Consider the following 24697-nt stretch of genomic DNA (forward strand, 5'->3'; position numbering starts at 1 on the left):
TGTCACTGGCGCCATGTTGATCTGTTACCATGGAGATCACTCTGGTAACATACAAACCTGCCACCAGTCCTGATACACAGTATCTCATTCTGACTCTGAGAAAGATTGCTGTACCTCCAACTCCCACCAGTTTAAAGTTCGCCTCTGCTAGGATTTAGCTCTTAAAGTGTTTGAAGATTAACTTTTAAATGCCATTATAAATATAAATCCTCCAGGGACAAGGGAGGAGGTAAGGAAAGCATGTCTCAAGATTTTAAAGCAACAAAGTGCACATAGAGCAATTGACCCTAGGTTAGGGTTATGAACCTGGTTATTGTATTACTTGACAAAGAACCAGAAGTAAAATCAGAATGGCAACACCATTGGAATTACTACCTAATACTTATTGATTGCCTGTAATGCACTATTTACACAGTGCCACGCTCACTATTGTGAGTTAGGCAAGGTTAAAGCATCACTTGGTGTGAATCTCTATAAAGTCCACCACCTTTCCAGAAACGGGAGTTCCTGTACGTGGCAGGTCAGTGGCAGGTCAGTAGCAATGCCGTCAGAATCAGTCTCTAATGCCAGGAACAAACGGACACAATGTTGGTCATCCGTTAAGGCGTGTCAGAATCACTCTGGGGCTTCTGCAAGTCCGCTGGATCATCCAGGAGGGTGTAACATAGCCAGTCTTATTCCTCATTCACAGAAGTCAAAGACTTGCTTTCTCTAATGTCAACAAAGCTACATTTGTGCACGATAACTTGATACCTTTCTAGAAGAAGGTCTATTTTAATTTTCTCCCAATTTTAAGGCTATTAGAAGACAGGAAGAGAGAGGAAGGAGGGGCTGTGGTATATCTTCAGGTTGGCAGCAGCTAGATAGGACTGACTCTCCCCATCAGGAATTCCCAGGAGTTGTGGAAGGGAGGCTGGAACCACCATGCTTAGGTTCAGAAACCTCAGATTTTGTGATGGGCCTGGACCACATAGACACAAAATTCTGGGGTTTTTTTGTTGTTTTTTAAGATGGGCAGAGGTCAACTCCAGCATCTGAGAAGTGTGAGGTGAGCAAAGGGGGCAGAGCTTCCTTTCTCTGCATACCCAGAGTTAAGCCTGGGCTACTACCTCAGCCGCACGGGGTCTAGGGGGTACAGCGAAACTATCAGGCACAGGGGGGACATCGTCAACTCCCTACATCCAAGGCCTGGAGGTCTACCTGAGAGATTTCAAGGCCCAGTATTTTTTTTTTCACCTGTGTCTGAAGAGCAGGGGTACTGAAGAGATAACTCAAACGTAATAATGAGTAACTTTCTTTTTTTAAGACTGGACAGGGAGGATATTGAATATCATCTACCAGTCAGTCATTCTGGCACCTCTTCAGGTCCTGCAACATCTCTGTTAATATCCTCCTCCTAATGTATTCTCCCCTGGCAGTGCTGCCAGAGGGTGGCGGGCAGAAAAAACACCCAAGGAATCACAGGACTGAGATGCAGGTGCGTGCACACCAGCGCGGATGCCAAACTCTCCTCCACATCCCTTCTTCTCTCTTCCAACCAAAGTAAACAACAAATCGGTCAGTCTCCTCCACCTCCCCTCACTTCCTCACCGGAGGAACCAAACAGCATATTAAAGTTTAGCCTTGGCCACAGCATTTCAACGGTACCTTCCTTTTTTATACCATAAGCCCAAATAGGGAATACAAAGTAATGAAGAAAATGATTTTTTTAAGAACCCCCCTGGCTGCTAGAGGGCAATGAAAAATTAAAATGAGAGATTACGTTTCTCTACAGGAGAAGTGACACCACTTCTCCCCTTACTATGAACTCAGAACGGCACCTACGCAGTGTTGCACTGCACGCCCAAGAGTAAGTCAGTACTGCTGAGTCTTCTATAATTAGGTACCGTCAAAATGGTGTTTTTCTCCCTCAGAAGTTTTCCTGGATCTTATCTGTGTTTTAAATATAAGTGAATTAAAAAAAAACTTAACTCTTATTGAAAAATCGTTTTGAAAGTCTATATTCTTTGGTAATGATAAATAAGGTTAATGAAAGGAATGAAAAAGAGAAATTAATTCCAGAGCTATTTACACTATAGTCAAATAAGTGGGGAAAATAGAAAAACTTTGTACCTAGTGGGTCACACACGGAAAGCTTACTTGTACAGAGGAAAGTTAATATAGTAAAGTGCAGAATCAAGAAAAAAAATGTACTCTCTGTGGAGATATAAAGCACGTACTTGTAAGTTTTATATATTTACCTCCCATAATCACCGTTCTGCTGGACACAGCGGCAGCTCAGTAGATGCTGGTTTATTAACACAGTACTACCCGAGTTTTCGCTTTCTCAGACTGAGCTCCTGCCTGACTCATCTCTGTCTTCCTAGCCCTGGGCATAGTGGCTCTTTCATCAATGCTTCTCGAGTAGAACAGGATTTGAATTTTCTTCAGAATGAGCCCAGGCAGCCACAAATGGTATTTCCAAGGAACTTCACGTGGAAAAGAATGCCATCCGACGCCGGTCACTTTCCTTACCTACCTGAGACACAGCCAGCAGACTTGGGTCCTGATCTGTAAATTGTGGCCAGAGCTGGCCAGCGGGTTGCTGGGCCAAGCCGGTCCCAGAATGAACCAGAACGAGCTCTCTAGTTCTAGAGACGAGGCGCGGGGTTAGGTTTGCTTAGTTTATGGGCCAGGCATGTTATTTTCCACAATGGAGAGTTGCGGGCTTTTCTGCCATTACAAGAACATGTTGACGATGAAGTTAGTTTTGTTTCTTTTCATGGACCTGGTATAGAGCTGCTTCCCTTCTAAGCACCGAGATCCATCTAATTACGATCAACAATTAGATGGGACGCACTGAAGGGACAAAGAACACAAATGCCAGCGCAGGCAGACCTGGGTACAAATTCTGCCTCTACCACCAACCCGTCCCGCGGCCGCGAGCAAGGGCACTGGACACTTCAGAGCCCCGGTTTCTGCACCTGTAAAGCGAAGGTAGCGTCACTAATCCCAGACTCGTAACACACAGTCCACACCCAATAAATGTCAGCTGCTTTCCTTGGTGCTTGGGATGCCACCATTTTACAGCTGTGATTTTATCCATGGTCTCTCATTTTTCCAGTCCCTCTGTTTTCTCTGATCAAAAATGAATACGGAGGTGGCTGTTGTGAGGCAAAATTACTAATAGTCCTTTACTCATACAAACTGAGTAACAGAGGGAAAATAATGTGGCAGTTAAAATCCCACATCAGCACGTAACAAAACCAAACTGGCAGAACCAGTCAGCATTGTGGCCTCTACCCTGGATGACTGTTTGGAGAAGGGTCTCTGTGATGGGAACGGCTGACATGAGCAACCATTTGGAAAGATCCTGAGTGTCCCCTGGAGCAGCTGGGAGAAGGTGAACCAAAGCCCCAAGACCAGTTGTCTTGGGGAAACTGCCAGACTCAACCCATGTTCCTACTTTTTTCAAGTCAGCATCTACTCAGAAACACCCCAAACCAAATTGCTAGAGCTGACACATCTGGCAAGCACCGATTTTTCCTGTTTATACCAGGAAATATCTAGCTTTTTGACGTAAGTTTCTTTGCTAGACAGGCCATTTATAATACATTCTATAAACATCTGTAAAAGGCAGGGACCTCTTAATTGATTATACAACGTCAGAGGTAGAACTTATTCAAGTCCTAAGGTTTGAGGTCCCAGTTTTACAGGTGAGCAGGGGAGACCCCTAAGGGTTAAAAAGTTCACCCCAAGCCACAGAGCTACTGAGTAACAGCTGGGATTGAACCCTGGCCTTCCGATTCCTAGTCCAAGATTCTTTCCACTACCCCACGTGGCTACTCCAAATGTCTCACTGTTTATTTCCCCCCCACAGAACGTAAGCATATTGTACATACAGAAAACCTCTAATAAGTACTTCCCGAATCAATCCACAAATTCTATAATTTTAATGTTTTAATTTAATATTATATTCCAATCCCAAAAGATCCCAATAACAGTTAATCAACAAGCACTATTCAGCGAAGGCTTCAGGAGTTCACAAAGTGTTTCTGAAATCATGATCTCACTATAACCCCCACGATCCCATGAAAAAGGCATTGCTGTATCCATTTTAGAGATGGAAAGGCCGAGAGGTGGAAAGACTTGTCCAAGGTTATACTGCTGCTCGCTGTGTACTGCTAGAGCTGGCACTTGAAATTAAACAGCTGATTCTAAAACCTGTGCTGTTTCTACTTCATCAGGCTAAACCTAATTAATAACTGGCCCCAAATGATACTGCCATCACTCTTTCTCCCAGTCTCTTCCGTGGGAAAATAATGTGCACATCAATTTCTCACCAGGCAGGCTGACTGAGCCGGAGAAGGGGCTCTGCGTTCACTGCGCTCACTCCGTGCTCAGGTGGAAGGACATCCTCTGCCCATCACAGACCCGAATTCCCTTTAACAAAGCAAAGATGTAAGACTCAGCTCCCAACACCAGAACACCACTTATATTTACTGCCTACAAGATTTTAAAGGCCAGCCTGAGGAAATGGCTGCTTTTTTTTTTTTTTTTTTGCCCCACTGCTGAAGACATCTTCAATCATTGCTTTGTGTCAAAGGGGGAAGGAAGGAGGTCATTTCTGTGAGTCTTGGCAGCATGGGGCCGTTAACAAAACCTGTAAGGCCTCGGTGTAGGTCAGGGGTGGGTGAAGCCACAAAGGAAGGCAGCGAGAGAGAGAGACGCTCCAAACCTCCTTGCTGGCTGCTCCCCAGGGGCTGCTGAAGACAGAGATGGTGGCAGCTAATGGTGGGGGCGGGAGGAAGGGGGGTGAAGGCTGTGAGGGAAGGTGCGGGGGGACGGATATAATCCAGCATACAGAAACCTGTCAGGATGGGATTTATTTTTGTTCTGTGAGGGAGTATAATAGGGCTTTGCCTGCGCTCTCAATAGCTGTTTTGAAGTGAACCCGGCTGGTATGTCTTTAATTTGTCATTTCATTATGAAACTGTTTCCCTTCCAAGAAGCCTTCAAGTCAGGAAGCTCTGTCTGCCCACACAGGAAATTCCTTTGCTTCAACTTCCCCAAAAAGGAAATTTCCCTCAGAAGTGAGCCCAGCATATGCCTCTGAGCAGAGCTGTTTCAAGAAGCTTTGGCAGCTGAGTCCTGAAAACACCCCTGGTTTTCTGCGGCTGCTGGGATGTAGGGATAAACAGTTGGGCTCTGACCCAGGAGGTGAGGGCCCCACGGACACTGACCCTGGCCTAGCTCTTCCTCCTCCCTCTTCATTCTCCTGTGCCCTTGCCCCCTTCACATCCTGTGGAACAGCGAGAGCTTTAACTCTCCAAGAGGGAATCAGTACCTGCAATTTTCATCAAGAAATAGGCATATCTGGGCCCTGACTGGGCAGCTCATCCCAATACACCAAGGTTGCGTGTTCAGTCTTTGGTCAGGGCACATACAAGAAGCAACCAGTGAATGCGTGAGTGGAACAACAAATCTCTCTCTCTCTCTCTCCCCCCTTCCTGTCTCTAAAATCAGTAAAAAAAAAGAAACAGGCACACGTGTACACTTTCCTACCTCGCATGTGCACACAAACACGCACACACACACAAACAGGCACCCCACAGCCATCCCCACTTCACCACCAGGCACCAGTTCTTGTCCCCCCTCCACCCCCGCCGCACACTTGAGACTTCTGGTAGAAAGACTGCAATATTTCAAATGAAGAGGGTGCAGAAAAATGAAAGAGCCAATTATAGGTTCCTAAAGCACATATATTACCAAATTACTTTGTCTCAAGAGTGGTGCATTTTTTCAAAACAAACTTCCCCAGTGAGGATTTTAAGTAAAATATGGAAGGGGAAAACATCTCCAACCACAGCCTTATAAAATTAATCTCTCAGACATATTGTGAACGACTAAGCGGTGAGAGCCCAAAGCAGCTGCGCTGAAGTGAATAATAATAATATACAGTATTTTACGAAGCTTCTTAGCAGAGAGGCATTAGCAAGGAAACTGCCAAACACGCAGCTAAGTTTTTAATTTTCCATTTCTAATCACTTATTTAAGAAAAAGAAAACAGGTGTGAAAAGGAAACAACATAGAGACCTAAAACACAAAAAGGGGGAGTGGCATTGAACTTCAGACTGTACAGCAAGAGAAGCACAGAGAGAGACGCAGACAGATGAGGAACTAAGATGGCCCTGGGCTTCCACCCTGCAATTAGATTGCACTAGAATGGCCGGGTGATAGGATCTGATCTTATTACATTCTTCACGAGCCAGGACTCTGTAAGGGATATTATTGACCAGGAAACGGCGATATTTAAGGGACTAATGAGAATCCTATAGCTCACTGAAATCTGAATATATTAACTCTGAGGTTTCGGATTGTGGTAGATGGTTTCTGTGGAGTGGGTTTATAATTTTATTTTCATAAATTATTCTATTTTTCTAAAATTTATGAGGTTCTAACCACAGCTGGATCTCAGAGGGGTACCCAACACTATTTTTCAAGTTCTTGAAGAGAATGGTCTAGGAGGGAATAGGTCTTTGGCTTACACTGGGAGGGAAGGTGGAGAATCTAATGGACCTGTTCTGCCACCTACCAGCTCTGTGGCTTTGCCCCAGCTCCTTACCCTCTTTAAACCTGACTTTTCATTGGCAAAGTAAGAATAATAAAACTCAGTTCATAGGACTATCATGAGGATTAAATGACATAATGCACGTGAAAAGTGCCTACCATGAGCACTCAATGAAGGGAAGTTACTACTCCACATGGAGAGCCACGAGGAATCTTTCTCCCCACACGCACACACCTCATACATACAGCCACGCGACTCTGGCCAGCTCCTTTGAGTTCCACACAAGGCAAGAGTTTCCTGACCAAGTCAGCTTGAGATCTGGATTAAAAGGCCCCTTACACAGGTGCATGGTCCTGGCATTGTGATCGCAAGTTTAGTCACCCTGGAGAACGGCTGAGAGGCTTAATTTAAGAATCTAGATCTATACCCCCAAATGCAATACTCTCTCAAGGAAATACAGATGACTTGCACATTCTCAAGTTGACAGTGTGCTCAAGTGGGTCCGACTTTATCAGGGCGATACTGGTGCCAGGAATGTCTTCAGACCAATAGCCAGGCATGGTAAGTGAGAGATTCCTTATCTTGGTCTCAGGGGTCCAGGTTCCCAAGGTTTTGTCCCAATCAAGGAGCCGGGATTTTCCATCTAATCTCATGTCTGTCCCTTCCACGGAGAAGGCCAGCCCCAAGCAAAATGATAAAGTTTATTTCCAACCCTACCCGCCCCCCCTTGACCTTCCCTGCTGGCCATGGTTCTTCCACTTCAAAACATTCAAGAGATTTGGTAAAATAATTTTCAATAAGATATCAGGGACTTAAGGTATTAATACTCTTTATCCAAGGTACTAGCGGCTAGCATAATTTTTTACTGTTAAAAGTAGAGCTAGGTAGAAATAATGTCTAGTCTAAAAGGAATGCATTTTAGTGAATTTTGAACAGTGGAATTTCAGGTACCACAAGTTCACTGTGGGAGATATTCAGGTTCAGGGAAGTCTTAAATCATGCAACTGAGGGACTGCATACCCCGCTGAAGCTCATCATTGGCCCTGTTCACAGACAACTCCACGCTTTCTATCCTGGATGCACAGTAGTGCTATCTGGACAACAAAAGTTTAGAAACGAGCCACTTCCTGAATCTCAGTACTCCTTCAGCAAACAAAGTGCCGGCCCTGAGCTTGCTACACAGCTGGATGTGCAATGTCAATGCTATGATACCCAGTCGTATTTGTTCAAGTTCTTTCCCTGGATCACTTGGGGCGGTAGGAACCGTCACGGAAGCTCCATGAAGCAGATATCTGGCGTAACAGCTATGGGGCAATCCCAAACTCACCGCCCCCTCCTCATTTGGATTCATCTGAAGTAAATTTTTTCTTTGCCTAAGAATCAAAAGGAAAAAAAAAATTTCCTTTTAAAAGGGCCAAACAAATTTTACATCTGTTTAGATTTTTGTAGGTCTCTGAAGTTCCTCCCAGAATGATCAGAGAATTAAAGCTTCTAACCCCTGACTTTCAAGTGAGAAATCTCTCTCTAAGGGAATTTCTTCTTTCGTGTTCCTAAAAGACCTTTAAATAAAACCCAAAATATCTGGGTGAATATTTGAACCATGGCCAAATTTTAAGGTCAGCGAGAGCCCCACACAGAATGCTTGACGGAGTTACCAATAGGGGAACAAGGACTATCCGTGCAGGGCGGGGATTTTGCGAGGTGGCTTCTGCAGCACCTCGCACGAGAAGTGAAAAGAGTAAGTGTGGGAGGGAGCTCAGTTCTATGAGAACTGTGTGGAAGGAATCAGAATGAAGACGAAAGGAAAGCATTTTCTCTCCCACTTTGTTCACATCTAGTAGGAAAATATGCCCAAGAAGTTGTAGCTTCCAATCCATCAGAATAACAGGTGTGTGAACTTGAAGTTCTTAGGGCTCCTTCCTGACATAAGGTGTACAAGGAGGAGGGAAGAGCAATTTTATGTCCTCAGGAGTGTTGACACCAAATCATTCACTCATATTTGTTTCTCTAGAAAAGAGGTTCTGACGTTGGTGACCCAAGAGCTACTTAAGGAGGCAAAGTAAAAGCCTTCCTCAGCTTTGTTCACCAACTGCTGCTGCTTTGGGCATTTCCTTTCTCCCTAACCCTAGCCCCCTTTTCCCAGCCTGTGGCAAGGAGGAGATGATTCAGATAACTAGCTCAGGGCCTCTATTTAGCAATAGTTTCTTGGGTGTGAGTTTTCATGCCCAGGGGATGGTATAAGTGTCACAGATTCTCTCTGCTGGCTGGGCGGATGGAAATATACTTTAAAGCTCAGCATCAAAGCCTTCACTTTAGAAGCTGAAAGCCTTCATTCCTTGCCAGCTGTGTGCTCTCCCCACCCACCGTAATTAATTAATGCAGTATTAATTGTGCATGTGCTACGGTGCCAACTGAAGAGGGTAGTGTGGCCTGACCATGCAGACCAGCCGGCCTTGCAAAGCCCCAAGCCCCATGGACACCATCTAGAGAGAAAGAGAGCAAAATGCAGGTTGTCATTTTTACAGGTTGCAGGAAAGGCCAACATGCCTCAAGTTGCACAGGGGGTTCCCACAAGTCACAGACTTGGCATGAAGAATGTAGCTGCCAGAAGCCACACCTGTGTGTAATGCACGACCAGGGGTGTCTGACTCCAGGCCCAGGATGGCTATGAATGAAGCCCAACACAAAACTGTAAATTTACTTAAAACCTTTTCTTTTGCTCATCCGTTTTCGTTAGTGTTTGTATATTTAATGTGTGGCCCAAGACAAACTACTCTTCTTCCAGTGTGGCCCAGAGATTGCTAAAAGGTTGGATACCCCTGCAAGCAAAGGGCCGACTCACAGACAAGTGTCAGACTGGAAGGGGGGCTTTGAGAACAGGGGAGCAGGCCTGGCATTCAGCTGTAAGGTAAGGTCCTGGGAACCAGTTTAAACTGCAAATGGCCATGACTGACTTCGGAAGACACCTAAGGCCCAGGAGCTGGCTCTGTGTCCGATCACAAGCACAGGCAGCAAAGGGAAGCGTCCAACCCTGTCAAGTGTTGACTTTCCGTACTTCCTGGCCAGGGGGCATCCTCGCAACACAATCACGGCTAACGTAAAGGTCAGTTTCCCGCATCACTGAAATACCACCATCTGTGCTGAGACCTGATGTTGAGCGCTTGCAATCAAGTGAACGATCGTGATTCTTAGCATTCATAGACAATGCTCCACTGCTAATATCCCTTGGACTTCTCTTCTGGAATTAGAGAACACTAAAATGGTTGAGCTGCGAAGAACCTGAAGAATCATATATCCAGGCCACTTGGCTTTAGAGAGAAGCATACTACAGGCCAAGGAGAAAGAATGAATTACTTGGGGTGACCCCGTTAGTAAACATGCGGGCCAGCACTCAGAGAGAGGATGGACGCCCAGACAAGGGCACCCCCTGCCCTGTTGCCCTGGGGTGGCGTTTCCCAGCATGCATGCCAAGTGGGTGAACTAAGGCACCATAGTATCAGACAGCCTTTCTGAAGCACGTCAGATTAACAAAGAGCGTTTGAAACTGAAATGCTTTAATTTGTGAACCCAGGAATATAATCTCTATTCCAGCACATCACCTTTCTTACTGTATTAATAATAATCGGGCAGGTAGATCATCTCTTTTCAAAAGACAGAAAATTGTGGCCCTGGCTGGCGTAGCTCAGTGGATTGAGCAGGGGCTGGGAACCAAAGTATCCCAGGTTCGATTCCCAGCTAGGGTACATTCCTGGGTTGCAGGCCATAACCACCAGCAACCGCACATTGATGTTTCTCTCTCTCTCTCTCTCTCTCTCTCTCTCTCTCTCTCTCTCTCTCTCTCTCCCTTCCCTCCCTAAAAATAAATAAATAAAATCTTAAAAAATAAATAAATAAATAAAATAAAAATAAAGTACTTTAAAAAAAAAGATAGAAAATTGTGGAAACAGGAACCTCCTTTCCCTTCAGTTAATTTTGTTTCTCACATTTCAGAACTGACACGAATACCTGAAAATATACTGCAGGTAACAGTCGACATAGAGGACTGAATTTTAAAATTTATCTTCCTCTAAGTTCAAAAGGTAACTTAGTTTATGTCTCTGATTTTATCCCTTTGGCCTTTCTTGTCCTTAGTTTATATAAATTTTGCTTAAATTAAAAAAAAGAAATCAACCTGTGGCAGTGGCTCTTTTCCCGCTACCTGTTTTTTCCAACAGCTCGAAAGGAAGTAACTTCCATCAGTTCCTAATACTTTCAAGAAGCAAGGCGGTGAAGTGAAAGAGAAAAAAAACAAACCAAACCAAACCTGGGTTAGGGATATAGACCTGGATTCCAAGAGTGGCTCCTGTGCTTTCTGTGTGTCTCTAGCAAGGGGTTTATCCCTCCGATCCTCAGATACGAAACAGATACAATATCCCCCTCGCAGCGTAAGTGATCATTCAGAATAATCTGTGTGAAGCTCCTGGCACCACAAGGTGCTCAGTAAATAGCAGTGATGATGATTATTCATTCCGCACGTTATTGTAATAGAGACTCTCCCGAGTGGCGTCTTATACACGGTTGGCCTTGGAATGGCTCCTCAGGGAGCACAGCTCCTGGAAACTGGCAGGTGGGGTATGATGACGGAAAAAAAAAAAAAAAGGCAACTCCTTTGCAAAGATAAGCTACTCCTCCAAAACAAATAAGTAATTAAATCCTAACATTGTTACTTCTAAAATAAAGCTGCATACACTGCCTGACATACTTGTAGGACTGTTATTCCACACCCTTCAACACTAATCTAGGTACTTTTTCCTTTTTTTAAAAAAATGGTTGTGACATCTCTCCTTACAAAGCTTTACCCTCCCCTGCAAACCACGCTGGTTAATGCCCCACCCCTGGAGCAGAGAATTCAGCCCCAGCTGAACGGGTCAAACAGTGTTCCCTACACGGCCCTGCCCAGCTGGACTCTCGCTTCCAGGCACCCAGTCTGTGCCCACCACACATCCACAGCTCTTTATCCAGTATCATTTCTGCAGTCTGCACTTCTCTGACTGAAATCTTAGAGTCCCATTTGAGGTTATTTCTAGCCATGATCTAGAGGAAACAGAAATAGAGTCTAATTTCAAAAGAATGGGGCTTAGTCCACCTACTCACGATGGAAGCACTAAGTATCAGGGGAGGGTGACTAATTATTTCTTGGGAATTTACAGTCAGCCTGTGGCCAGAGACGGGGACAGCTTAAATCCCTCAAATCATGCTCTATCTTGCTTCACAAGAGACCCTCGAAAACCCCCAAAACACACATGGATGGTCCGGGCAACGGAGCCAGAACCCCCTGAGGCAACAGTGAAGTCAGCAACACTGACCTCTGGAAAAGCATAAAGACAAAGTGGTCAACGTCATTCCTGTCAGAAACTCTGAGAGTCTGAGCTACTGGTGAGGTTTAACTCAGGCATGAGGCAAAATGGGAGAAAATGTCTGTTATTTGAGAATGGAAACTTGATCGTATCGGTACAGACTCGGCCCAATCAATGCTCTGAGGTAATGAAGAGGAGGTGAGAGCAACCTAGGAAAGCAGAGGCCAAGCCAGCATCTCACTGAGTCTGTGCCATGGATTCCGTGGACACACACGAGGCCGGCTGCGGAGCCTTCAGGCAGGCACCTCTCCTTCTGCAGAACCTGATACACCAAGAGAAGGACCACAGAGGTGCTGATGGTTGGGAAAATCCAAGGGGAGATGGTTGAGACGAGACAGAACAAATGAAAATGTCATTTCGTACTTCCTGTTGTTCAAGTCTCTATTCATAGAATGAATGGGTTCTCACAGGCTTTTTTAAATGGCTCTCTTGCTGAGTCTGTTGTAAACTCTCAATATTGGGTCTGGAATAGAGCTGGGCATCTCTGGACTCACATCAATAACCCACCGTACCAGGCAGAAACAATCCATGGCCAACAGTTTCCAAACCTCTCCTTCGGGATCCTAAGGACGGGGAGAGCCCCCTGCCCCTCCCCAGAGGACCAGAGCCCCTTTGTCAGAGCTTGTGCCCGAGGAACTGCCTTAAATGTGCACGGAGTGCACGGCATGAAATTCGAAGTGAAAGAAAAGGTCAATAGGCCTCTGGTTATATATTTTTTTTCTCAAAAAGAGACATCTAAAAATAGCTGCATTTATTGAAGCTGCTTCCTTATCAGGAAGCATGGAGCTAGGAATTAACGTCTGCCTGCATCGGAAATTCTTTCAGACAGCAAACCCAAAAAGGAAATTTCCCTTCCAAAGTCTCCTGGCTGGTCTGTTGGAGGCTGTTTTTTCTCTTCAGGCTGTTTCAAACAGTGAACCTGGGCCCCTAGTCCTCCCACACGGGCTGCTGGAACAGTAGAAAAGCCTTTAAGCGTTTGAATGTAAAAAGTGAAGGCACTCAAAGAAAGGCTGAAGGGGAACAAAATATAAAGTGCTGGTGGCTGGCTGTCTTTGTGAGAAGCCATTATTGCTTTGTCAAGATTCTGAGCATTAAATCTTCTTCCCCGTGTCCTTGCCTCAACTCTGCTGGTGATGTCACGGCACGTCACGGGCAGCTGTGTGAGGAGAGGCCATTTTTGGAACACGGATAATGGCAAAGGACAGGGGAGGGTTTGCTAGGTCTTCGAAGAGGCTGGGGAGGGCTGAGGAAGGAGGCTTATGAATCAGGCAAGGCCCATGAAGCCAACAGTTCCAGGCAGAGGTACAGATGTGGCGCAGGTAGAAAAGGCCCTGGGATGGAGGGCCCAGGAGCAGAAACTGACTCCTAGAAATCACGGGGACCGGTTAGAAAAGGAAGCTGCTTTTCATGGTGACTTAGGGAAATCTCAGTGCTATGTAGGCAGAATTCTAGGCCCTTTCTATAATGAAACAAGCAAGGATATGCATGATTGCCCTTGGCCCTTGAAAATGGGAGAAAGCCACCTCCTAAAGAGGCTATTCACCGTCCTGGGAAACCGAAAGTGAGCTCTAGTGAGTTACCGGCCAGTGTCTCCAGGCACTGTGCTAGGTGTTCCGCATGCACCAGCCCTGACACTTGTAAGAAACCCTCATCAGTAGCTGAGGAGAAATCTGAGTCTCAGCGAGGTTAAATCACCTCTGGTACAGAACAGCAGCCCTAGAATCCAGCCCACTTGGGTCTGTCTGAACCTGAGTCCTTCATATTGTCACGCTTTTCCATTTGGCAAGAATGAAAGGAACATGGGACCTGCTTCCTGAAGGCCATCCCTGATGAAATGGTAGAGAATGGGGGTATTTGGGTGAACCCTACTTCCAGTACTGGCCCTCTGAGGCCTTCACGACCAGCTCTGTGCTTTGGCTGCAGAGATTAACTAAACTTCCACCTGAGCTCACAAGAAAGTCAAGAGCAGGGAGCAGCAGAAATGGGTGAGCAATATCAGAAATGAATTATTTGTGGTGAAAACAGGTTCGAATTCCTGATGAAAGCCGGAGGTTCTGCACAAATTAATGGTCAAGTGTATCACCGGGGCCCTAGCCCGCTGCTCCCATTCCTGCGCCCATGGCTACCTCAACTCCCACAGTCAGCAGTACTTTCAAGTCCACGAGACTCTGCCCTTATGTTTTCTCTTAAGAAAGCCAAATGGTGATTTCGGAAATAGAAATCTCATAGATTCCTCACGTGCTGTGTGAGTCTGGACGATTCTGTGGACCTACTGGAACCACAGTCATCTCATCAATAAAAGAGAATTAATAACACCTACTTCAACGTGCATGATTAAACCGTAGAGATGAATGTGTTTTGTTACTTATAACAATGTAATATATTAACTACGATTATATGGAACTCCCATTTTTGTGTCTTCTTCGGGAACAAAAATAACTTGAAAAAGTATAAAATTGTTGGTTGCTCCAGCTAATGAGAAATGAGAAACTCTGCATCTCTTTTTACTACCCTGGTTCTAATATAGCTTTGCTCATCACATGAAGGTCTTAAACTCAGTTACTCTGCTGAGAGTGCAAAATAGCCAAGTGGGGGAGTGGCAGTGAGGTAACGTTTCCAGAGGAAGGCATTAAATTAAATTATTAAACACACGCAAGGAGGAGGAGTAGTGTAAGAATTCTGAAAGATTCACAGGGAAAGGCAGCAGAGCCAAGGGGCTATTTCTGGTGTTCTGACTCTAGAAAACACCAAGCGGCTACCACGCCTATTTATTAACCTGCAACATCATAAACCGTAACCCTATTAAATATGATGAATGAGTCCTAGGTTACGGTTTTTTAAATACCGATTCACAGGGATTTGAGAAGACCAAACAGGTGTTGCAGACTGCAAAGTCTATGGGCGAACGGCGATTATGTGATCAGATGCAATTACAGCAAAAATGTGAAATGGTGATGGGCAAGGAATTTAAAACAAAGGAAACACACTTACTTAAGTTCTGCCCCATCGATCTGAAACAAACTTACTGTTCTCGTACGGGCAGCCCGAAATCACTGTGTCGGGCCAACTATTCCACAGGGCTGGCGCCTCCTCATGACGCACCTTTTGCTGTGCCCTCAGCATCAGAAAAAGTCTCTCCCTCATGTCACGAGAGCCCTCACGAGAATTAGAAAAAGGCCGCGTTTGCTCCAAGCCATAGCCCTTCACTGCTTGGAGAATCAAGAGTGATTTTGTCAAGGGACTCAGAGGGCAGGCTGGGGGGCGGTCTTTGGTCCTTCTAAGTGTTTTCAAGGTATAGTAAAAGGCTTATGTCCTCTTTAAAGAATGGAACTTTTTGTTTTTATCTACTTGCTATAATTGTTATACTTCAGCTCATCTATCCTCAAGCTTAAAAAGAGAATTCAGCACCGTTTATGGAATAAGAAAACAGAAGCTCTTCCTATCTTCTCAGTAAACACACTTGTGTTTGCTCTCCTGGTGACCTAGGGGAGTTCCAGGAACCTGCTGCGGGGTTGTTGAAGGGTTCCAGCCTGCTCTTTCAGAGAGCGAGGAAGGCAGACCAGGATGGCAGGGGGCTGGCCCTTCTCCCCGAGTGCTTTCCTAGGCCCAGACTGGCCCTGACTGTCTCTTTCAAGTCCTCTGTAATCACCACTTAACACTCTGCTCCATTTATCACTTTGTTTTTATTGCAGGCAAATAAAAAGAAAAGGCTTTACTTTCTGCTTCTCAGTAGCTTGCTAATCTGTCACACTGTGTCTTCAGTTTGGGTACAACCTTGTGTTTGCAGAACAAAGTGGTGAGAAGCCCTCAGTAACAGAATCTCAGCTGCTATGATCCCTGCCCTCCCTCCAACAAGGGAAGGATATATTTTAATGGAACAATGAAAGGAGAAAAAGAAAGTCAAGAGACAGGGTTTAGCTGGAAATCAATGAGGATAAATGGTGAAAAGAAGCCACTCTGAGGCACACCCGTCTAGTGAGTATCGCTTTAAAACAAGCAGCAAAAAAAGCTTTCAACCTAGCAATACCATAAATGTCCTGCTGCTGTGCTGGCTTTCAGATTCTTCCCCGTACTTTCCATGAGCATTCCACTGGGAATTGTCTGGAATCCCAGATTAAAACAGCAATAACCCAACTCCCTTGTTAGAATATTCAGTTTCTCTTAGGTCTGGAAACTCAGCTGGGGTGCATCTTTAAGTGCACGGCACAGCCTCGGCCATCCTAGGGGCTCCTGAGGTGTTTTTCAGACAGGTCGGTGGGCAGCTGGGTGCTGAAATGGGAGAGGGCAGAGGGCGTTTCAGCCTCATGTGGAAAGCCCCAGCTGCTGACAAACAAGAGCCTGGGAACCTCCACTTTCAAAGGATTCATTCCAGATGTTAGAACTAATGGTGTCAACACGGGGCTCATGCAGATTACCGAGGAGATCCCTAAACTCATGCTGTGGGAGATTAGGCATTCACACAAAATCGTCACCCTGACCTGAATCCATAATCTAACAATATATTCTAAGGTTGGCAGCAATAGGATATAGTCCTGTATCTCATAACTATCTATGTGGGGGATCCATCCATCCATCCAACCACCTAATGGAGCAAACCATTCAATAACTGATTGACTGTGAGAATACTGAATCACTGTGAACAGAGAGTTAGAACAGATTCTAAGAACATCTGACTCTTCAGAACAGATTCCAGCCATGAACCAATGCTATGGCCACATCAGTGAAGAATGGCTAAGTGTCAACTCTGAATTCATCCCTCCATTCAAAAAATATTTATTGAACACACATTGTGGCATACTAGGTAAGAACCTCAGCTTTGGAATCCGATAGGATTGAGTTTGAACCCTGACTTTTTCTCTTACTAACTGTGTGACCTTGGCAAGTTGCTTAAATTCTTGAAGTCCTAAACTCCTTATGTGTTTCATGGGTATAAAAAGAATATCAACCTTACAAATACTGCTGTGAGAATTAAACATGGTAATTTACATCAAGGACTTCACACAGGGCCAGGTACAGGGTAATCCACAATAAATATTAGCTATTATGACTGTGTGCCTAGCACACAGTAGGTCCTGAGCACGGCTGTGGCTCAACGAGAAAACTGTCTACTCCTGGACACATTGAAGTTTTGGTGTAGAAGAAACAGTTCCGGGTAGGGAGAATGATTCTGTGGGTGAGAACCCTAACACCTGGGAGAGCGCTGGTTAATGTCCTCTTGTCCCGTCAGTGTTGTCTGGTAGGGAAACCGGGTATTATAACAGACTACTGACTCACAGTCCAACAGCTGGCTTACCAGCCGTAAGAATAAAGATCTCCCGGCTGCCGGTCTGGTGTGCGGGTTGGCTGTTTTACCACGGATAACTTCATTCGCAGAGGCAGTTCTATGGTCAGAGAGCTAACATATGCAAAGGCATCCAGGCGCAAACCAGCAATTCGGGCTTCCTTGGAGGAATGTGTCAAAACATAGGAATAAAAAAGTCGTGAAAGGAACAGCAGCCTATTTGGGACTGCTGTTTGTGATTATTTTCTCTCTGTGCCCAGCAAGGCGTTTGGTGCTTTGTTCATTTCTGTATCCCCAGCACCCAGAAGAGTCCCTGGTATGGGTAATCAACAACTATCTGTGGAATGAAGACATGAATGAGATTAGGGAGTAGGGGCGATTTGCCTGTATGGCACGAATGCGTTCCATCCCAAAGTGAATAATATACTAGTAATAGGACAGCTTCTGGAGGAAAAGATGCTATTATCCGGCTGTGCTTCCTTTTGCAATCCTGTCTGCTACAGTGGTACCAAAACACTCCAGTTTACTGAGGACAACAGTGCCTGCAACCATGACCTTGGCACGTTTACAATCCCAATATCATCTTTAAAAGTTCCTTGTGGAGAAGGTGGTAGAGTGGGGCGATGCCCTTTCCCTCCTGGCCTAAGTGAAGCTGGAACATGCTGACCCTAACGCGTAGCAACTCTGTAACTAGTGACGGACTCAGTAAGCTGGAGGAGAGGAAGAATCCTCATGGTTCCCAACTCCTTGTCAAAAGCTCAGCAATCGTCCTAACTATGGGGGAGAAGGGGTCACCTGCAATGCTCCCCCAGCACCTCCCAGGATCAGTCATCTGATTCCCTGAATTATCACAGAAAGAGAAAAGAGAAGTCTGTGTCCTCTCTCTCCTATTGTTCTCTACTTTCAGCAAGCAACCTTCTGGCTCCTGCGGAGGGGTGGAACAAGAGGAGGATAACCTGGGGAGCATCACCTTGCCAGAAAGGGATGGCAAGCATAATCGTGCCGCTATTTAAGTTATTAGGAATCAACTAGGGAGGGCCAAGGTGACCCCCAGTGTCCTCCACAACCTGGACTTGTGTTCTCAGGATAATTCTCAAGCCAGAGAACCTGGCATTTTCTTGGACACCGTGATCAGGGTGGGAATCAGGTGACTCACTCTCCCCAGCTGCCCCCATCACATTGTATCATCTGGGCTGGGTGGCGACACAGGAAAGACAAAAAAGGAAATGACAGGTGTCGACTGCTTTGGAGCCTGGCCCCCGGAGCACAAGTGTGTTGGCCCCGATGCCCTGCCAAGATGCAGTTGAAGATTCAGACGGGGGAGGTGGCAGCGAAGAGGGGCAGAGAGGACTAGGGAGTGGAAATACCACAGGCTGACTGAAGCTACAGAGGTCATGCAGGCACAAGACAAGGAAGACAGGGGAGCATAAGAAAGGAGGGGGAGAGAAAGGTCATATCCAGGCATTCAAAATCTCAGAAAGAAAAGCAGCTGGCATGTAAAAGGCAGGAGGGAGAAGGCCCTGTAAGGACAGCAAGAGCACACAGCTTAACAGGCAAAGTGAGGGAGTGAGTCTGGCTCAGAAGCTAAGCAAAACTTAAGGCCTAAGAAAATATTAAAGGGGAGTTAGTGTGAGTTTAGGGAGACAAACTGTCCTCCCAAATTTACCTCACCTCTTCGGTTTAGTTGACTCTGCCATATATCTCACCCATTCCCAGATTTGGGGGCAACATATCAGAGAGCTGAAGCAAATACTCAGAAAAACAAGGGGCAGGACTCTCAAACTTTTCAAAGCCCTTCTGGGGAGGGGGTGAAGTCACATGAAAACACTGGCAGAACTTGCCCCTCTCCAGCTTGAAGCCCTGCCCCTCTGGCCCCATGCAGTCCATCATTCTGACCCCGTGGTCCCTCTGTTGGTCTGTCTGTCCCTGCCCCCAGCACGCATACACTCACGCAGGTGCGCAGGCAGGCGGATCGAGTCTTCCTCCATCCTGAGCGCTCGAGGCACTGGAACATGAAGTGGCGTCGAGGAAGCGTAACTCGGCACTGGGCTCTCGGGAGGTGTATATGAAATTCGCTCCTGCTGTTAAAAACAAGGGCAGGAAGAGAGGAGGGGGAAAGACAATGAACGCTTGGAACTGAGGTGTGAAATCAGGGAGAGGGGTGGGGGGCAAAAGGGACAGGGGTGAGGGGGTCTCTGAGCACCGGCCAAGCCATCCTGCCTGCCCCTCTCTAGATACTATTCGGCTGCATTTCCTGTCTCCAGCTTTGGGATTCACAACACAGCTCTGGAAGGGTTTAAAATAGGGCTTTTCCTTTGCACTGGGATCAATAGGTATCCACTTTCTCTCTCTCTATACTAGTGGTTTTGCTAAAATAAAGGGGGAGAAACAAGATGAAGGAAATGAGAACGTATGTCCGAGAGAATGCCTTCAAAGACTACACTCGAAAATGACTACCAAGTCACATAATTAACATCACCAACACATTAAAACCACATGTCCTCTTCTCTGGCAATATCCCTAGCTTCTGATCCAATGGTCCTGTACTCAGATCCAATGAGGTGAGCTCAGAGTGATGGATTATAAACTCCAGATTTAGTTACTTAATCTACGAGCAAGATTTTTCTACTATCTACCAACCTTACTATACAAAAACCATCCAAAATATCTAATATTTAATTTTTTTCTTCATACCAAGGACTTACCTATCTGTAACTTTAATGGATATCTCCTCCATCTTCTAACTCAGAATCAATATTTCCTTTCCTTCTGAACTATTTCAGAGATTCAAAGAATCACCTCCATTTAAGAAAAGTACTATTTAAATGAAAATTCTTACTCAACTGACAAGAAGGGCGGGGCGGGGCTTGGGCAGATCCACTGTTTAAATTGAAACAGGCGGTGTGTGTTGGATCAGTTAAGACAACTGGATGGGATGAGAAGGACTACTACTTGTTTGAAGTTAAAACATGGCAAATGATGGCAAGGAAGTAACTACGGTGTTGGACCAGGAGAGCAGTGCAATTTGCATCTTAGATCTGCACACCCACTAGTTTGATAACTTCCGTTAGTTTCTGTGGTTTCACCGGGTAAAGTAAAGTGGGACACACCGGGGCTAAAAATAGGCTGGGGGGAAAGATCAGTAAGATGCCATCATGAAAACAGAAATCGGGAGCAAAAGAAAAATCACAGATTAAAATAAAGCGAAGGGGGTGTTTATGTTTCGGAAAGACACTTCTTGATCATTTTGCATTTCGTCAAGCGCGCAAAGGGAAGCAGGGGAGTCCCCTGCCCGATAACCGAAGTAGAGCTTTTCTTCTGCTCATACCCTGGGAAGTTTGGTGGTTGTGGTGGGAAGTTTCGATTTTAAATGAACATACACGTATTTTTTGTAATTTCCGAATGGAATCGCTATACATTCCCTGAGGCATCCTCTATCAGCAAACAGGGCATTTGGAATATATCTGTTTAAACACATAACCTAAAGTTTCCTGGTGAGTTTGTGCCTTAAGGCCAGTTGCGTACATCCTAAACTTCATCTCTGTACAAATCAAGATGTCCTATGAAAGGTCACCCAGAGGCGAAACCTTCAGCTTCACTTTTCGTGAACTTTATCAAACATCACACATATTTTGAACAATTCTAAAGTAAGGATGAGTTATATCTTTGGGGTTTGGTTTGGGGTTTGGGAGGTGAAAGGAGGCGAAGATATAAACACACATATGAGAAACATACAAAATCTGTTTAGGGGTTTTTTGAGGTGAAATAGGCTTTCAAAACATTTTCAACAGTCTGTTTTTCTAGTGTAACAACTTCTCCACATGCTTCAACCCTCGAATAAACCTCGCCCCCCCCCACCCATCCCAATATATATCTAGATATCTTATCTACCGTTAACTTCATTCCCAGAAATAGCTTTCTGTTTTGTTAGGGTTTTTTTGCAGAAGTGAAACTGTTGATGAAGAAAACACGGTACAGCCAAAGAGTTTTCAAATGGCTTGGCGTGTGCGCGAGAAAAAAAAGAAGACAGCATTTCGTAACACGATGACTCTCTTTAAAGCAAGGAGAAACACCCAAGATCCAGTAACCGGTCCATAGGAGTGACGGGCCACCCCATCGTGGCTCCCTCATCCCTTGCCGACTCTGTAAGATGGGAGAAACCCAGTTTTCAGAGAGGACTTTATTTTTCTGAAAAAGCCACCTCTGGCCTACTTACAAAAGAGTCAAGTTAGGTACCACTTTTAAAATGGGTATGTTCCGACTTGCTAAACCACTACTGTGCTGTACCTTCACATCAGCACTTCCTCTGCAGGCAGCCCCGGTGATTAGACTTCAGCATGGTCCTGTCCTTCCTACTACACGGAATGCCACACTCCAGCGCTTGCCTGGGGATGTTGTACCCCACTTCCCCCAAACACCCAAACAATTCTAGATGGCAAGAACTGTGTTATTTTATGATGAAACCTATAAAAAGAAGGTCAGCGACTGAGTGATTGTGGACCCTGAATTCATCTTATTCCTAAAGATGGTTTGAACTCAGCAGTATTTCAACATCCTAACCTTGGGATGAGAAGCTCTTTTTAAAAGGTTCAACGAGGCCCTGGCTCCAATCAGTGAATGGAGCGTGGGCCTGTGAACCAAAGGGTTGCTGGTTCGATTCCTAGTCAGGGCACATGCCTGGGTTGTGGGCCAGGTCCCCAGTAGGGGGTATGTGAGAGGCAACCACACATTGATGTTTCTCTCCCTCTCTTTCTCCTTCCCATCCCCTCTGTCTAAAAATAATAATAATAAAAAAAAAAGGTTCAATGAGGACACTTGTCAGTAACAAAAGAAAAGATACCTTGACCAAGAAGGGGAAAGCAAAATGCACTTCTTCCAGGGCCTCTGTTGGTTCGCTGACAGCCACCACAAACCTACTGTGACCCTGGGCTCAGTGGCCAGCAGAGTACTCAGGGGACCCCAGAAAGGATGGAGCCCAGTGTCTGGGTTCCTTTCCAAAAAGAACAAAACATACATCTGGGAATCTTTTGTCCTTCTTTTTGCCAATCTCTAGGGTGACTCACGTGTTCCTGATTTGTTAATCTATTACTATAACCAAGCACTTAACGTTCAGCACGCTGTCATCAATTAGAAGAACGAAACAAACTGCGTTATCGCAGATGGAGACAGCTAGACAGAGAGGCTTAAGGAGACTAACGTCCGATTTCCCCAATAAAAGAAACCTCCTTATTCTCACCAGCACTTCTCTGGTCCGACCCCAACAAGGGGACACACCGGCTTACAGCTCCTTCGCCTCTAGAACAAATTGTCAGTAGAATGAAAACCAAAGGTGTTTCACTTGAACATTACAGAGGAGATAACAACTTTCCCAAGAGGATTATAACCACTGGTCTAATTAAATTAAAATGCTACAGACAGTGATATTGGTGCACTCAAGTGTCGTAGGGGGATAAATGGCCAGTGGAGGTCAATGAAGTGACTAAAACTGCTGTGATGTGCTGACATTATTGTCTAGATGCTGAAAAAGAAAACAGAACATAAAACCAGGCTGCGCTCAAATGTGCAGACGCAACCTACCAAACCAACCCGCAGATCCACACGGAAGCGCTGCCAGTCCTAAGGCCGACTGCGGAGCCTATGACAAGAGCAGGCAGAGCAGCGCCGAGCTCAGAAAAGAGAAAATGAGGCTAAAAATAGCTTTAGGCAAGGTATGAAGTGTAAATTTTACTAATCAGTACAGAAATCTTCTCACAAAAAAGTTTAATGGAGGCCCTGGCTGGCGTAGCTCAGTGGACTGAGTGCGGGCTGCGAACCAAAGTGTCGCAGGTTCGATTCCCAGTCAGGATACATGCCTGGGTTGCAGGCCATGACCCCCAGCAACCACACATTGATGTTTCTCTCTCTCTCTCTCTCTCTCTCCCTCCCTTCCCTCTCTAAAAATAAATAAATAAAATCTTAAAAAAAAAAAGTTTAATGGGATACGGAGCTGGGTTGCCGTAAGCCCAACTCCTGAAACCAGAGTAAGTTCTAGTCCCTCTTCACCCCTCCCCCACTGCAAAGGGCCGATGGAGGGTGCCTGTCCAATGGCCCCCATTTTCAACCAGGCTGTTTGGATTCCCTGACCACTGCATGAAACAAGATTATATGTTACGTACTGAGTAGAAGCATGGCATTTATTCCCCACCCCCAGCCCCAATGGCTGCATATTATAAAGAGTAAAAAAAAATTCTTATTACCGAAAAAAAGTGTTTCCTACTCAAAATTATTCAATATACAGCTTCCTATTCAAAATAAACCAAATCCTGGGGACCCCACTAGTGTATTTATGCATTTGCTTTTACACCATTAACTCTCTGAAGAGGCTGAAAGGTTAAGAAACTTAGAGCCCCTTGCTAATCAAATGTTAACTTTCTGGAAATAAAGACCAAGCACTTCTGGAATTGAGAAAAACAAAAAAGAAGTTTGCCTGTGCTTGCTTGTAATAGATGGTCTGCAGGCAATTTCAAAGATTCCTCCACTGCAAAGCCGAGGCTGTCCTTGGTGTAGGGTCTCTTTCCAGAAATAGTCCCACCTCCATTCCAAATGGCAGGATTCCCCCAGGGACGGTTTCTGAAGCCTGTGCAAAGTCCTGAGGAGAAGTGTGTCATGGAAACAGAGCGGTGACTGTGACCATTTCCTGGGGAAGTCTAGAGAAAATGCCACAGGTACCCTTTGCATCCGGCAGCTCTTTGGTGTCCCATCACTACGCTGAAATTCGGCGACCCAGACAAGGTGGAACACAGCAGAAACCAGAGACACGGCGGTCACACGGGTAATATGCGGTATTTTGAGGGAAGGACTCTTCCACCCTGAAGGTTTTTAGGAAAGCTGATACTTATACTGTAGTTGTTTTCTGTACACTGAACAGAAGAAATCTCTGCTATGGGAAGCTATTTATTGAGATTTACTAAGTTGAAGTCTGAATACACATTTATTTTAAGTACACTCTTCTGGCTGCAAAATGATTTAAGGTGGTGGCTTTGGCTTTCTTTAATTAAGCTTTCATTAACAAGCAAAAGCGATACATCACAAAAAATGTGCAAGACTGAAATTTGAGCTGCAGTTTTCTAGGTTTCTGGCACCATAGATACAAATAGACACACACAGGGACCTGAACTCCTGAATGTCGATGTCGTTCACTTAAAAAGCTACACTGAACATTTTGTTTACCTCAAAGTTTAGCGCGATGAACTTAAAGAACTTGAGAAAAGATGCAATCACTGGTCTTCTTTTCATAATATATATTGTATACATGGCCACAGACCATGGCATTTCTGGCATCTCCCCGGAAACAGTACACCTTAGGGTTTGGGATACACCTTAGGGTCTGAGGTATTGGAATATGATTTCTGAAGTAGAAAACCAGTCCCATCGAATCACAACAGAGAGGTTGCAATGCTGTCTTCCCATCCCAGAGGTTCCCAAAGACAT

The 24697-nt window shown here is 45.3% G+C and overlaps 1 protein-coding gene across 3 annotated transcripts in view; it reads right to left on the minus strand.

The window, feature by feature from the left end:
• Positions 1-24697, minus strand: part of ETV6 (ETS variant transcription factor 6) — a 219403-nt gene that overhangs the window by 110076 nt on the left and 84630 nt on the right. For 2 of the 3 annotated variants that reach the window (XM_045829227.1, XM_045829230.1), the window contains exon 2: positions 19179-19308. In XM_045829227.1, the coding sequence (XP_045685183.1) occupies positions 19179-19308 (130 nt within the window). The remainder of the gene's footprint in view (positions 1-19178; positions 19309-24697) is intronic. The other variant, XM_045829229.1, reaches the window with a different exon arrangement.

Source organism: Phyllostomus hastatus, unplaced genomic scaffold (assembly GCF_019186645.2).
Source record: "Phyllostomus hastatus isolate PE091 unplaced genomic scaffold, TTU_PhHast_1.1 phas_scaffold_93, whole genome shotgun sequence".
Lineage (NCBI taxonomy): Eukaryota > Metazoa > Chordata > Mammalia > Chiroptera > Phyllostomidae > Phyllostomus > Phyllostomus hastatus.